The 16878-nt window shown below is 39.7% G+C and overlaps 1 protein-coding gene across 3 annotated transcripts in view; it reads right to left on the bottom strand.

Annotated features, from left to right (window-relative positions):
* Nucleotides 1-16230, bottom strand: part of TTF1 (transcription termination factor 1) — a 57095-nt gene extending 40865 nt beyond the window's left edge. For 2 of the 3 annotated variants that reach the window (XR_002824004.1, XM_004375781.2), the window contains exons 1-3: nt 16161-16230; nt 13279-13371; nt 3485-4555 (exon numbers count right to left, since the gene is read on the bottom strand). Coding sequence is in view for 2 of the 3 variants with exons in the window: in XM_004375781.2 (XP_004375838.1) it covers nt 3485-4548 (1064 nt within the window). In the remaining variant the exon portion in view is untranslated. Of the gene's footprint in view, nt 1-3484; nt 4556-13278; nt 13372-15430; nt 16015-16160 lie in introns of those variants that run through there. The other variant, XM_023730835.1, reaches the window with a different exon arrangement.
* Between the last annotated feature and the right edge of the window lie 648 nt (nt 16231-16878).

The raw sequence follows: 16878 nt of genomic DNA on the forward strand, positions 1-16878 counted from the left end.
ATACACAAAAACTAATTCAAAATGGATGAAAGACCTAAATATAAAACCAAAAACTATAAAGATCATAGAAGAAAAAATAATAGAATCATGCTAGACACCCTAATACATGGCACTAACAGGATACAAACCATAATTAACAACACACAAACTCCAAAAGATAAGCTAGATAACTGGGATCTTCTGAAAATTAAACTTATGCTCATCAAAAGACTTCATCAGGAGAGTAAAAAGAGAACCTACAGACTGGGAAAGAATTTTTGGCTATGACAAATCTGACAAAGGTCTAATCTCTAAAATCTACAGGAAAATCTAACACCTCTACAACAAAAAGACAAATAATCCAATTAAAAAACGGGCAAAGGAAATGATCAGACACTTCACCAAAGAAGACATTCAAGCGGCTAACAGATATGTGAGGAAATGCTTGGGATCACTAGCCATTAGAGAAATGCAAATCAAAACCACAATGGGATACCACCTCACCCTGGCATTACTGGCACAAATAAAAAAAACAGAAAATAACAAATGTTGGAGAGGCTGCGGGGAGATTGGAACTGTTATGCACTGCTGGTGGGAATGCAAAATGTTACAACCATTTTGGAAAACGATATGGCACTCCCTTAGAAAGCTAAAAATAGAAATACCATATGATCCAGCAATCTCACTCCTAGGAATATCTCCTAGAGAAATAAGAGCCATCACATGATGCACAATCATGTTCATTGCAGCACTGTTCACAGTAGCAAAAAGATGGAAACAACCTAGATGCCCATCAGCAGATGAATGGATAAACAAACTATGGTACATACACACAATGGAACACTACACAACCACAAGGAACGATGACGAATCTTCGAAGCATATCACAGCATGGGATGAATGTGGAGGGTATTATATTGAGTGGAATAATTCAATCACAAAAGCACAAATATTGTATGAGACCACTACTATTAAAAACTCATGAAAAGGTTAATACACAAAAGGAATCTTTGATGGTTACGAGGGAGGGGAGGGGTAGGGGTGGAAAAACACTAAATAGACAATAGGTAACTGGTAACTTTGGTGAAGGGTAAGACAGTACACAATACTGGGGAAGCCAGCACAACTTGTTCAGGGTAAGCTCATGGAAGCTCCATGGACAAATACAAATTCCCTGAGGGACTGAATTACTGGGCTGAGGGCTGTGGGGACCATGGTCTCAGGGAACATCTAGCTCAATTGGCATAACACAGTTTATAAAGAAAATGTTCTACATTCTACTTTGCTGAGTAGCATCTGGGGTCTTGAAAGCCTGTGAGTGACATCTAAGATACTCCACTGGTCTCACCCCTTCAGGAGAAAGGGAAAATAAAGAAAACTAAAGACACAAGAGAAAGATTAGTCAAAAGGACTAACAGACCACAACTACCACAGCCTCCACTAGACTGAGTCCAGTATAACTAGATGACGCCACTACTGACTGCTCTGACAGGGATCACAACAGAGGGTTCCAGACAAAGCTAGAGAAAAATGTAGAACAAAATTCTAACTCAAAAAAAGGCCAGACTTACTGGCCTGGCAGAGACTGGAGAAAGCTTGAGTATGGCCCCCGGACACCCTTTTAAGCTCAGTAATGAAGTCACTCCTGAGGTTCACCTTTTAGCCAAAGATTAGACAGGCCCATAGCACAAAACGAGTCTAAAGGGGCACACGAGCCCAGGGGCAAGGACTAGAAGGCAGGAGGGGACAGGAAAGCTGGTAATAGGGAACCCAAGGTCAAGAAGGGAGAGTATTGACATGTCATGGGGTTGCTAACCAATGTCATAAAACAATATGTGTACTAACCGTTTAATGAGAAGCTAGTTTGTTCTGTAAACCTTTATCTAAAGTACAATAATAATAACAAAAAAACAAATAGTTCTACAATGAAAAACAGATGCCCCATCCCTTGTCACCCTCCAGAAGTAACCACTTATAACTTTTTATTTCTCTACTTTTCCCCTGGTTTTATTTCCAATCTTCTAAATAATCTTTGCGTATTTACTATTTCTCAATTTAAAAAAAAGATACTGACTTTCTAATAAGCTCAAGCCCTCTTCTACCCTCAGTGATGTTCATATACTTCTCCCAGATCCTCCCAATGTGTTTAGTTTTATAATATACTGGTTAATAATTGGTTAAATCAATATTCAGGCTTTGCATTACCAAGACTGTGTCACTATTATTCTTACTGGAGCCATATAAGACGCTGGGGTCACAGCTGTTTTTGTTGCAGTTAATAATTTTTCTCCTTTGCTTAGTTTTCTGTGTGTTATTGTTTGTTGTGTGCTGTTGAGTCCATTGCAACTCACTGCGATGCTATATGACAAGAGTAGGACTGCCCCAAAGGGTTTCCTTGGCTGTCATCTTTACAGTGGCAGATTGCCAGGTCTCTTCTCCCACAGAGTCACTTTTGGTAGCAGCTTAGGGCTTAACCATTATGCCACCACTAATTCACCCTTAAACTCTGTGCCTGAGGTCTAAATCTCCTCAGAATGTTCAAACATTGGCTAACCTGTCAGACTAGGAACTGAAAATACTGTGTGCATTTGTCTAAGCAAAGGGTCACCAGCTTTCAGAGAGCCCACAGTCCAATAAAAGTGAAGAACCATCCAAAACCAAACCAAACCCACTGCCGTCGAGTCGATTCTGACTCATAGCGACCCTACAGGACAGAGCAGAACTGCCCCATAGGGTTTCCAAGGAGTGGCTTGTGGATTCAAACTGCCAATTTTTGGTTAGCAGCCAATCTCTTAACCACTGTGTCACCAGGGCCCTGAAGAACCACAGTCCTAGAGTACTCATGACTCATTATCGGTGTTCTGAAAATGTCCCTGATAAGATAGCACAGAGGATGACATGAGTGGTCCCATAACTATTATCAGTACCACCTGAAGTGAAGCCTCTTCCCATTAACTTTTACATGAAACTATTTTAGGACAAGACTAATAATGTAAGAAAGTGAGTTAAAACAGGAAAAGTAATCTCAAATCCTAGAAACTATGAGATAAAGTGGTTTAAAAAAATCTCTGTCTTTGCTCATCAGACAGTATATTTAAATAATTATACAAATAATGACATTTAAATTTCTTATATTAGTGAGAATCCTAATTCAAGTTTTTTTGCTGCTCTGTGAGATTCTAACCATTATATACCTAATCCTTTCTTCTACCCATATGCATATAGACAAAGGTAATTTTGGGATTTTAAAATGCCTTAACTTACTCATAGAATTTCAGGGCTACAAGTTCTTAGTGAAAATGTAATCTAACCGCTTTATTTTATAGATGAAGAAATTAAGCTACCTGTCAAGTTCACAGAGTTCAATGTGTACATTATTCTGTACATTTGAGGGTCTATCTCTTTGGTTTCTGCCATTTAATATGTACGTGCTGAATAAAGTGGCCAAGGACAGAATTCACGCAAAAGCAGTACACCATCTGAAGGCGTAACATTCAAACATTACCTCTGCACCTCTTCCACATACTTCTCTTCTGAACAGGACTGGATTTTCTTCCTTTTTGTCCTGGGCTTCACAATTTCTTCAATCAAGGCACCCTCACTTGCCAATGAATCACCACCTTCCAGATCTATGCGTGTATTTTCAGAGCTCTCATCGAGCACTGAAAAATTAGCACCAGATTCGACTGCACTTTCGACAGACCTTCGCTTCCTTTTCTTAGACTTTGTCTTTGTACTGTTGGATTCCCTGATCTCTTTAAGTGCATCACTGCCTTCTACAGTATCAATCTCACTGATCACCTGCGATCCTTCAGGGCGTAAGTTCTCAAGACTCTCAGGCATGGCCAATGCCTCAAACTCTGGGTTATTTGAAATCTTCTTCTTTTTTTTCTTAGACTTTTTTTTAACAGCAGATACTGAGAGTTCTGCAATTTCCCCTTGCAGGCCCACAGAAAGCAAAGATTCCTGCTCCTGTGTTTCCGACTGGTGCAAGGCAATGCTCAATTGTGGGCTTTCCTGGGTATCACAGGATGCTTCTGTCCTCTGACGTTTTTTATGCTTTTTTCTCCTAACTTTATCATGCAGCTCTTCTGACTCATTTTTATATGACTTAGGACTTGAAGGCAGTTCATTTGCTTCAGGCTCTTTTGCTGACTTTTGTTCCTTGTTATCAACATAAATGACATCGACATCCTTCTTAAAATTCTTTGGTGTGTTCTCAATATTTTCTTTATCCACAAGGACATATGTAATATCCGTTTCCTTGTCTACTCCCAAAGCACTTCTTCTCTTCTTTTTTTTCTTTTTGAGTGTCAAAGTGGCCTTTTCAGTCTGGTCACAAATTTCTGATTTGTTCACAGGAGAAGAAATGAAATAGTATTTATCTTTTCTCTTTTTTTTGCTCTTAGTTATTTGAGACTGTTCATTTGCCAGGCAGAAATCTTTGAAACTTTTACTGGAACACTTCTGATGTATTTCCTTATCTACTGAGTATTGTTTCTTTTTCTTTTTCCTTTTCTTGTCAACAACTGGAGTGTGGATTTCATATATGCTTGATCTTCCTTCCATTTTCTTCCTATAGGGAAAATTGACAACAGCTTATTGTGGTAAAATATATACAACAAAACATTTGCCATTTCAACTATTTTTACATGTACAATTCAGTGACATTAATTACATTCACCATGTTGTACAACCACCACCTTTATCTCCCATTTTTTTCATCACTCTTAACAGAAGTTCAGTGCCCCTTAAACAATGTCTTCCCTTTTTCCCTTCCCATCTGCACCTGGTAATCACTAATAAACTTTGGTCTCTATGCATTTGCCTATTCCAGATATTTCATATAAGTGGGATCATGTAATATTTGTCCTTTTGGGTCTGACGGATTTCACTCGGCATAATGTTTCAAGGTTCATCCATGTGGTAGCCTGTATTAGGACTTCATTTCTCTTTATGGCTGGACGTAGAACAGAAACACTAAACATGTTATTAGGCCAATTAATTGGGATATACCATGAAACCACGACCCTAAACCTCCAAACCAAGGAACCAAATCCCATGAGGTTTTTGGCTGTACATAAACAGCCTCAGCAGCTACTCTTTTTATTTTTCTATCGTTGTTGTAAATGTATCTATCACACAGCTTTTGCCAATTCAACTTTTTACAGGTGTAGAACTTATTGATAGTAATTATAAAAATCAGCTGTGCAACCCTACCCTTAATCAATGCACTATTTCCATCACTGTTAACCCCCTCTTGCCCCTCCCTCTTGCCCCTGATAACCACTAATAAACTTTGGGTCTCGATACATTTGTCTTTTCTTATTTTTTTTTAATATAAGTGAGGTTATACAATATTTGTCCTTTTGTGATTTACTTATTTCACTCAGCATAATGTCTTCCAACTCCATCCCTATTGTAACATGTGTCTAGACTTCATTTCTCCTACTTGCTGAGTAGTATTCCATTGTATGTATGTACCACATTTTGTTTATCCATTAACCTGCTGATGGGCATTTAGGTTATTTCTACCTTTTGGTTGTTGTGAATAAGTACTGCAATGAACATTGGTGTACATATCTCTGACTCTCTGCTTTCAAGTCTTTTGGGTATATATCTAGGAGTGGAATTGCTGGACCATATGGTAGCTCTATTTTTAGTTTTTCTATGAACTACCACACTGTTTCCCATAATGGCTGTACCATTTTGCATTCCCACCAGCAATGGATAAGAGCTCCAATTTCTCCAATGTTTGTTATTTTGTTTTTGTTTTTTTTTTTTTAAATCTTAGCCATCCTAGCAGGAGTGAAATGGTATCTCCTTGTGGTTTTGATTTGCATCTCTCTGATGGTTAATGACGCTGAGCATCTTTTCATGTGTTTGGTAGCCATCTGAATGTCCTCTTTGGTGAAATGTCTATTCAAGTCCTTTGCCCATTTTATGACTGGGTTATCTCTTTGTTGTTAAGTTGTCAAAGTTTTACATACATTTTGGTTATTAGATTTTTGTTGGATATATGGCTTCAGAAGATATTCTCCCAGTTGGTAGCTTGTCTTTTCACTTTTTTGGTAAAGTCCTTTCATGAACAAAAGTTTTTAATTTTTATGAGGTCTCATTTATTTATTTTGTCTTTTGCTGTTTGTGCTTTTGTTATTATACTAGATAACCCACTGTTAAAAGCTAGGCCTGACATCGTTTTCCCTTGTTTTTCTTCCAAAAATTTTTTTGTTTTAGTTTGTGAATTTAGGTCTTTAATCCATTCTGAATTTGTTTTTGTGTATGGTGTGAGGCATGGATCCTGTTTCATTTTTCTGCATGTGGAAATCCAATTTTCCCAGCACCATTTATTGAAGAGACTCTTCTTTCCCCATCGAATGAACCTGGCACCCCTGGCCATAGATATGTGGGTTACTTCTGGACTCTCAGTTGTATTCCATTGGTCTATGTGTCTATTGTTATACCAATACCAGGCTGTTTTGATTTCTGTGGCTGTATAACCAAAACTTGTTGCCGCCGAGTCAATTCCGACTCATAGAGTAGAACTGCCCCATAGAGTTCCCAAGGAGCAACTGGTGGATTTGAACTGCTGACATTTTGGTTAGCAGCCAAGCTCTTAACCACTACGCCACCAGGGCTGTATAGTATGTTTTCAAATCAGGAAATGTTATGGATTGAATTGTGTCCCCCAAAAATGTGTATCAACTTGGCTAGTCCATGATTCCCAGTATTGTGTGATTGTCCATTTTGTCATCTGATGTGATTTTCCTTTGTGTTGTAAATCCTCCCTCTATGATGTTAATGAGGCAGGATTAGAGGCAGTTATGTTAATTCGGCAGGATTCGATCTACAAGATTAGGCTGTGTCTTAAGCCAAACTCTTGAAATATGACAGAAGCGAGCAGAGTCAGGGGGACTTCATTATCACCAAGAAAGCAGTGCTAGAGCAGAGCACGTCCTTTGGACCTAGCGTCCCTACACTGAGAAGCTCCTAGTCAAGGGGAAGATTGATGACAAGGACCTTCCTCCAGAGCCGACAGAGAAAGCAAGCCTTCCCCTGGAGCTGACACCCTGAATTTGGACTTCTAGCCTACTAGACTGTGAGAGAATAAACTTCTGTTTGTTGAAGCATACACTTGTGGTTATTTCTGTTATAGCAGCCCTAGATGACTAAGACAGGAAGTGTGAGTCTTCCTACTTTTTTCTTCTGTTTTCAACATTGCTTTAGCTATTTGGAGCCTCTTGCCATTCCATATAAAGTCGAGGATTGGTTTTTCTATTTCTGTAAAGATGACTGTTGGAATTTTGATTGTGATTGTGTTGAATCTATAGATCGCTTTGGGCAGAACTGACATCTTAAAAATATTAAGTCTTCCAACCCATGAACATGGAACATCATCCCATTTATTTAAGTCTTCTATAATCTCTTTCAGCAAGGCTTTATTGTTTTCATTGTATAAGTCCTTCACATCCCTGGTTAGATTTATTCCTAAGTATTTTATTCTCTTAGATGCTATTGTAAACGGAATTGTTTCACTAATTTCCCTTTCACATTTCTCATTGCTGGTGTATAGAAACCCAACTGATTTTTGTTTGCTGACCTTGTACCCTGCAACTTTGCTCAATTCCTCTATTAGTTCTACAAGTTTTCTTGTGGACTCTTCTGGATTTTCTCTATGTAGAATTACATCATCGGCGAATAGAGATAATTTTACTTTTTTTCCAAACTGGATACCTTTTACTTCTTTTTCTTACTGTTCTGGCTAGGACTTCTAAAACAATATTGAATAGAAGTGGTGAGAGCGGGCACCCTTGTCTTGTTCCCAATTTCAAGGGGAAAGCTCTCAGTCTTTCTCCATAAAGTATAATGTTGGCTGTTGGCTTTTCATATACACCCTGAATCATATTGAGGAATTTCCCTTCTATTACAATCTTTTTCTTTTTTTTATTGTGCTTTAGGTGAAAGTTTACAAAGCAAATTAGTTTCTCATTAAACAATTAATACACATTTTGCTTTGTGACATTGGTTGCCAACCCCTCAGTGTGTCAACACTCTCCCCTTCTTGACCTTGGCTTCCCCATTTCCATTTGTCCAGCTTTCCTGTCCCTACCTGCCTTCTCATCTTTGCTTTTCGGCTGGTGTGCCCATTTAGTCTTGTATACATGGCTGAACTATGTGTGTTATTGTCTGTTTTACAGGCCTATCTAATCTTTGGCTGAGGGGTGAACATCAGGAGTGACTTCACAACTGAGCTCAAGGGGTGTACAGGGGTCATACTCTCAGGGTTTCTCCAGTCTCTGTCAGACTGGTAAGTCTGGTCTTTTTTTGTAAGTTTGAATTTTGTTCTACATTTTCTTCCCATTCTGTCTATTGTGATCCCTGTCAGAGCCATTGCTGGTGGTGGCCCAGCACCATATAGTTGTGCTGGACTCAAGTCTGGTAGAGGCTGTGATAGTTGTGGTTCATTAGTCCTTTGGATTAATCTTTCCCTTGTGTCTTTGGTTTTCTTCATTCTCCATTGCTCCAGAAGGGGTGGGACTAATAGATGTATCTTAGATGGCCACTCACAAGCTTTTAAGACCCCACATGCTACCCACCAAAGTAGGATGTAGAACATTTTCTTTATAAACTACGTCATGCCAATTGAGGTAGATGTCCCGAGACCATGGTCCCCAGCCCTCAGCCCAGTAACACAGTCCCTCAGAGAGTCTGGATGTGTCTATGAAGCTTCTATGACTTTGCCTTGGTCAAGCTGTGCCGACTTCCCCAGTACTGGTGTACTGTCTTACCCTTCACCAAAGCTACCACTTATCCATTGTCTAGTTAGTGTTTTTCCCTTTCTACTCTTCTGCTCCCCTCCCTTGTAACCATCAAAGGTTGTTTCTGTGTGTAAACCTTTTCATGAGTTTTTATAATAGTAGTCTCATACAGTATTTGACCTTTTGTGATTATTTCACTGAGCATAACGCCCTCCAGATTCATCCATGTTGTGAGATGTTTCACAGATTGATCACCGTTCTTTATCGTTGTGTAGTATTCCATTGTGTGTATGTACCATAGTTTGTTTATCCATTCGTCTGTTGATGGGCATGTAAGTTGCTTCCATCTTTTTGCTACCGTGAATAATGCTGCAATGAACATGGGTGTTCATACTATTTGTGTGATGGCTCTTATTTCTCTAGGATATATTCCTAGGAGTGGGAATGCTGGATCATATGGTATTTCTATTTCTAGCTTTTTAAGGAAGCGTCATATCGTTTTCCAAAATGGTTGTACCATTTTGCATTCCAACCAGCAGCCTCTCCAACATTTGTTAATTTCTGTTTTTTTGATCAGTGCCAGTATATTGGGGTGAGATGGTATCTCACTGTAGATTTGCATTTCTTTAATGGCTGATTGTGAGCATTTCCACATGTGTCTGTTAGCCGCCTGAATGTCTTCTTTGGTGAAGTGTCTGCTCATATCCTTTGCCCATTTTTTAACTGGATTAAATTTGTCTTTTTGTTGTAGAGGTGTTGGATTTTCTTATAGATTTTAGAGATTAGACCTTTGTTGGATATGTCATAGCCAAAATTTTTTTCCCAGTCTGCAGATTCTCTTTTACTCTTTTGGTGACGTCTTTTGATGAGCTTAAGTGTTTACATTTTAGAAGATCCCAGTTATCTAGCTTATCTTTTGGTGTTTGTATACTGTTAGTTATGATTTGTATTCTATTTAGGCCATATAATAGGGTCCCTAGCATTGACTCTACTTTTTCTTCCATAATCTTTATAGTTTTTTGTTTTATATTTAGGTCTTTGATCCGTTTTGAATTAGTTTCTGTGTATGGTGTGAGGTATGGGTCCTCTTTCATTTTTTTTTTTTTACAGATGGACATCCAGTTTTGTCAGCACCATTTGTTAAAAAGACAGTCTTTTCCCCATTTAATGAACTTTGGGCCTTTGTCAAAGATCAGGTGAACAGGTGGATGGGTTAACATCTGGGTTCTCAATTGTGTTCCATCAGTCAACGTGTCTGTCGTCGTACCAGTATCAGGCTGTTCTGACTACCACAGCTGTATAGCAGGTTCTGAGGTCAGGTACTGCGAGGCCTCCTACTTTGTTCTTCATCTTCAATAATGCTTTACTTATCCTCTTTTCCATATAAAGTTAATGATTAGTTTTTCCATTATTCCAATCTTCTTTGGGGTCTTCATCAAGAAAGGGTGTTGGATTTTATCAAATGCTTTTTCTACATCAATAGAGATGATCACGTGGTTGTTTTTCTTTGTTCTATTGATGTGGTGTATTATGTTGATTTTCTATTGTTGAATCATCCCTGCATTCCTGGAATAAATCCCACTTGGTCATGGTATATGACTCTTTTAATATGTTATTGGATTCTGTTCACTAGTATTTTATTGAGGATTTTTGCATCTATACTCTTAGAGATACTGGCCTACAAATTTCTTTTCTTGTGGTGTCTTTGTCTGGTTTTGGTATCAGGGTTAGGTTTGCTTCGAAGAATGAATTAGGGAGTATTCCCTCCTTCTCTATCTTTTGGAAAAATTTAAACATTATCGGTGTCAACTCTTCTCTAAATGTTTAGTAGAATTCTCCCGTGAAGCCATCTGGTGCAGGACTTTTTTTGTTCAGAGGTTTTTGATCACTGATTCAATCTCTTCCCTTGTTATGGGTCTGTTGAGACTACTTCCTCAAGTCAGTTTGGGTGGGTTGTGTGTTTCTAAGAATTTGTCCATTTTATTTGTCATCCTGTTTGTTACCATAGAGTTGTTCATAATATTGTTATAATTCTCTTTATTTCTATCAGGTCAGTTGTAATGTAGATGTAACGTCCACTCTTTCATTTCTTATTTTGCATCTTTTCTCTTTTTTTCTTTGTCAGTCTGCCTAAAGGTTTGTTAATTTTATTGATCTTTTCAAATAACCAACTTCTGGTTTTACCAATTCTCTCTATTGCCAGCCAACACAGCAGTCTTTGATATCACACTGGCCCTTGCCACGTGGAGCCAAGGTGACAAATTCACATTTAAACCCTAAATTTTGCTCACTTACTGAAAGAAGGCAGAGGCAAACACCGAGAGCCTGCTGAGACTCTGCTTGCTGCTGCTGACCTTGGATCCTAGCTACGAGAAACTTCTATTGAGTTCTAGCCATGGTTAAGCCTTCCTCCCGAGACCTCTTGTTAAAGGTAAAATCCTGAAGTCTAAAGATTTGGACTTGAACCACTGAACTAACACTGTAATTATAATTGTTAATTCTGATTCTCTGGTTCTAAATGAATATTGTGAGGTCTTACTTGCATGGGATGCCACGACTACCTCGCAATAAACTAAATGAATTTATGCGTGACAAACCTGAGTATTTCTCTATCAATTTTCTAATATAAAATCCTAAACACATATAAGTAAAGCATTTAGCACGTACATAGCAATAAATGGTAGCTGCTGCTGCTGCCATAATCATCATCAGTCAAGCTCCAGAGTGCCAGCCACCCCTACTTCTGGTACTGGGCCATATGGCCTCTGGCATCCAGACTGGAGACTTATTAGCTGCCAGTTCCCCTTTACCCCTTTCATCTGCTTGATCATTCCATTTATTCTTCTCTAAACCTTCCTTGCTGACTGGTTGATGCTCAAGTACTGCCCCCCACCCCGTCAGATTTGTTTATGGCACTCCAAATGGCTGAGTAAAAGGAGATCACTTTCTATTTATTTTCTGATAGTCTCTTTGATCATGCCTGGCACTCTTATGGTCTTTCTCCTTGTTGTCAAAATGTTTCCAAGGAACAGGCTACAATTCTTTTATCCTGTTTCAGATGCTAACCAGCTTTTGAGGGTGGGGTGGGGAGTGTGGTTAGTTCTCGATCTCAAAATTTAGTGTTTACCAAAATCAACCGAGTGCTTGTTTAAGATTGCTGGGCCCTGCCTTGAGTTTCTTACTTGGCAGTATGGGGTGGGACCTGAGAACTTACATTTTTAGTAGATTCCCAGATGATGCTGAGGCTGTTCTGCCTGGGACCACACTTTGATAACCACAGTTCTAGCCCAGGGCTTGGTAAACTTTTTATGTAAAGGGCCAGACAGTAAAATTTTAGGCTTTGTGAATCATACATCGCTGTCACAACTACTCAGCTCTAATGTTGTAGTGCGAAAGCAACCACTGGCAATATGTAAACAACCGAGCACGGCTACATTCCAGTAAAACTTTATTTACAAAAACAGATCGCTGGCCACAGTTTGCTGACCTCAGCTTTAGATCAAAGAGTCTCTTTTAGACTGAGAACCCTTGAAGAATGTGATAAAAACAAAGGACCTTCTCTGCATACTGTCCAGTTTCAGGGAGTTCATAATTTCTGAAGTTCCTGCCTATTCTAAAGCTCTATTTCTCTGATTTTCCATTTGGACCACAGTATTTCTCCAAGATCTGTACTGTTCAATTTAGTAGTCACTAGCTACATGTGGCTAATGAGTCCTTGAAATGTGGCCAGTCCAAATTAAGATGTGTTCTAAGTTTAAAATACATACCAGATTTTGAAAACTTAGAATAAAGAAGGTAAAATATCCCATTAGTGATATTTGTATATTAATTTCATGCTGAAATAAAAGTTTGCATAGTGGGTTAAATAAAATACATTACTAATTCCACCTGTTCTTTTTTTTGTTGTTGTACTTTAAGTGAAAGTTTACAATTTAAGTTTTTCTCTCATACAAAAATTTATACATACATTGTTATGTGATCCTAGTTGCTCTCCCTATCCTGTGACAGCACAGTCCTCCTTTCGACCCTGGATTTTCTGTGTCCATTCAACCAGCTCCTGACCTTCTCTGCCTTCTCATCTCACCTCTGGATAGGAGCTGCCCATTTAGTCTCGTGTATCTACTTCAGCTAAGAAGCACACTCTTCACAAGTACCATTTATGTCCCATAGTCCAGTCTAATCTTTATCTGAAGAGTTGGCCTCAGGAATGGTTTTAGTTTTGTGCTAACAGGGAGTCCAGGGGCCATGTCTTCCGGGGTCCCTCCAGTCTCAATCAAACCATTAAGTTTGGTCTGTTTACTAGAATTTGAGTTCCACACCTCATTCTTCTCCTGCTCCGTCAGGGACTCTCTGTTGTGTTCCCTGTCCCACCTGTCCTTTTAATGTGTTGTAACGTGGCTACTAATAAATTTTAAACTACACATGTGGCTTGCATTCTGTTTCTTTGGACTGTGCATGCTGCTCTAAAGAGCTCACTCTCCCACTCTTCTTTCTGGCAGGTGGTACATTTAACAATTGTCCTAGAAAAGAAGAATCTTACCTTTTAGTTGCTTTTCCCAGGTTGTAGCTCCTAGGTTTGTTGCTTTGGGTTTCTTATTCAACTTGTATGAGGTTCAAAAGCTACATCTGCAAACTAGAGAACCAATTGGATCTTTTTTAAAAAATGCTTTTTAAAAGTCATCTCATTTTCATTGACTTCAGTGTCCACTGGGATCTAATCCTCGGACCTCCTCATATCCGACCACCTTCTCCTTCACTCCAGATCTGCCACCTACTTCTATCCTGTCCTCACCTCTGACTCCGTAACTCTTAATGAAAACATTCCACACCACTTCCTATCTCTCTGACCTGCCTGTGCAGCTTCTCTGGTGTTCTTCACTCATATCAGGACCTACCAGCTCACCCATCTTGTCCCTCACTATCTATCGGTATCCTGCTGTGTTCACTTCCTTCCTTATTCATCTTAGACTCTACGGTTCATCACACTGACTACCTGTCTCAACATTTTAAATCCCTACCTCTCTGTGCTTTCATTGTATAGCCAGACAAAACCTCAATCCTGGCTGAATCCAATAATTGGGTTGCATAAAAATGGGGACTTTCTCAGTCTTATTCATTAATGAAGCCTTAGTATCTAGCATAATGCCTGGCTCCTAGGAGGAGTTCAACATTGTAAATACTTTTTGAACGAATAAAAAAAACTTACAACTGGGCAGATGGACACCCCTGTAAACACGTGGTTCCGAAATACACCTGGGACCTGAACACAACCCAGCAATCAAACTATGTGTCTCTAAATCTGTACTGTTCAATATGGCAGTCACTAGCCACATGTGGCTACTGAGCACTTGAAATGTGGCCAGTCTGAATTAAGATGTGCTTTATGTGTAAAATATATACAAGATTTTGAAAACTTAGAACAAAGAAGGTAAAATACCTCATTAGTAATATTGTACATTAATTTCATGTTGAAATAATTGTTTGGATAGTGGGTTAAATAAAATACATCATTAATTCCACCTGTGTTTTAATGTGGCTACTAGTAAATTTTAAATTACACCTGTGGCTTGCATTCTGTTTCTTGGACCATGCATGCCGCTCGAAACAGCTCACTCTCCCACTCTTCTTTTTTAAAGTGGGGTCTCCAGACCAGCAGCATCTGCATCAACTGGGAGTTTGCTAGAAATGCAAAAAGGACCCCATCCAGACCCTACAGAATCAAAATCTGCCTTTTATCAAGCTCCCCAGCTGATCTGTTTACCCGTCAAAGCCACCCTAGTGATCAATTGCATTAAAACAATATTTTCTATTTATATATCTATTTATTGTAGTAGTCTCCCATTCTTCTTGAAATAATTATTTCAAACCTTCTCCACTCTCAACTTCTAAATTCCTCTCTTCTCTCTCACTGGAGCAGATAAACTCATCCACTACTTCACATTCTTACACACATTAGACAAGAAATATGTTAACTTCCAAATCTAATACAACTGCCTGCATCTCTCCGTCCTCTCTTTCCCTCTTGCCACAACAAAAGAAGTGTCCCTTCTCCTGTCAAAGGCCATTTCCTCAGTGTGTGTGTTGGATTCCAACCTCCTCCTGCCTTCTCAGGGAGGTCGTGATCCATCAGGTACTCCATCTCAGGCTCTCCCCTCTGCACTGGTTCCCTTCTACCAACACTTCAACAATCTTTAGTTTTTTCTAACTCAAAAAAAAAAAAAAAATGCAACCACCTCAACCTTAAGGTAACCATGTGGCTATTCTCTTTTCTCTCCTTCACAAAATTTCTTAAAAGAAAAACTGCTCTTTCTATTCTTCACCTTCCATCCACTTCTTATCCTACTTCCTTGTAGCTTCCACCTCCACTACTTTCTCAGAGATTGCTCGGGTCAAGCCATTAAATTCAATAGCCCCTTTTCAGGCCCATCTTCAGGGCTTCTAAATAGCAATGAGCAGAGCTGACGACTCCTTTAAATATTCTTTTACCTTCCATCAGTTCCTTTTTCTTTTTAAAACACCTCTCAAGCTTTTCCCTCTAATCTCTTGAGCCCAGGACAACTTTTTAAACATATAAATCAGGTAATCACTCTCCACTAAAAACTTTTTATGCCTCCCCTGTTATTCTTAAGATAAAATCCAAAATCCTTACAGACCTACAAGGTCCTTCATGATGGAGTCTGGTCCGTGCCTACCTTTCCACCTCTCATTTCTCTCTGAGTTTTGGCCACCATGTCTTCTTTCAGTTCCTATAATACAATATGTTGTTTTTCATTTCAGGAACTGCAAAAGCAGAAATGCCAGAAATGCTCTTCCTCCACTCACCTTCCTGCGCTTTAACTGGTCTAAGTTTGAAAATCACTTCCTCAAGAAGGTCTTCTCTGCTGTCTGAACTTGGGTCATGTCTCCCTGTTACAGTGTTTCCCAGCAATCTACCTTCTTTCCCATTGCATTTACGGTATAACTGACCTCCTTAAGGGCAGGGATCACGTCTGTCTTGCCCGCAGCGAATCCCCCAGAGACTAGTACAGCGCTCAACACACAGAGAACGATAAACATTTATCCCTACTTATTCGGAACATACCACTTTCGCCCTGCAGAGCACGTGCCCAAACCTGGTCTCGGATTCTCTCACAACCTTTAGGGGACGACAGAAAGCCTGCCCTATTCTGGGATGTGCAGTTCGGGAGGACCTAACCAAATGTCCGACTCTAGATCCTATTATTCCCAAAGACCCAAGTCTCAGTTCCCATGTGTGCAGGCCTGGAGTGGCAGCTGAGGAGACAAAGGCGCCAATCCCAACCCTGGAGACCTCCGGCCAAGGGCGGGTGCCGGGAAGATGAAGACAATTACCACCCACTACTCGATCTACAACGCGCATTTCTTTTTTCACCGAAAGAGTTAATAAAAGCGCCTCCAACCTACCGCCCAAAGCCATCGCCATCTTTCTTCCAACCCGGAAGCACTGCCATGGTGGAAGCGGAAGCAGTCGTGCGTCGCTGCCGCCCCTTGGCGTCACGCTGCCCTAGTAACACGGCGGCCACTCTGGGCTACCACCATGACGCATGCGCAGTTACTTGCCTATTTTGTTTCTAGGGTGGTTGTGGTGGGGTGGGATAGTTCCGTTGCGTTACTAATTCATGCATGCATTCAGTTTATTCAATAAATCTTTGCTGAACTCCTTCTATAGTCCAGGAGTGAACAATATGATGAGGTCCTTAACGTGAGGAAGACAGATAACAAATTAACCAAGATAATTTGGGATTATCCTGTAAGGGAAATAAAACAGGGTAAAGTGATGGAGCGTGACTGGGGACAGTGGGTGCTACTTTAGATGGAAGGGAAGGCTCTCTGAGAAGCGACATAACCATATAGGCAATAAGAGAAGGGAATCAATCTATTTAATATGAGTTTTCTTATTCATCCTCTGTTGCAGGGTGTTGGTTTTCTGTTTTTTTTTTTTTTTTAAGATATTATTATCTTCATTTTTTGGATGAGAAAACTGAGGTTTACAGTAACATTTCTAAGGTGACTTACATGGCCCAACCAGGAGTCAAACCCGTGCCCTTTCTACTACTCTGCTATCCTGCCCCTTGCTGCACCAGCTTGACTTCATCTATGTGAGTTGCCAAGTGGCTTTGAT

This window comes from Trichechus manatus, unplaced genomic scaffold (genome assembly GCF_000243295.1).
Source record: "Trichechus manatus latirostris isolate Lorelei unplaced genomic scaffold, TriManLat1.0 scaffold00038, whole genome shotgun sequence".
NCBI lineage: Eukaryota > Metazoa > Chordata > Mammalia > Sirenia > Trichechidae > Trichechus > Trichechus manatus.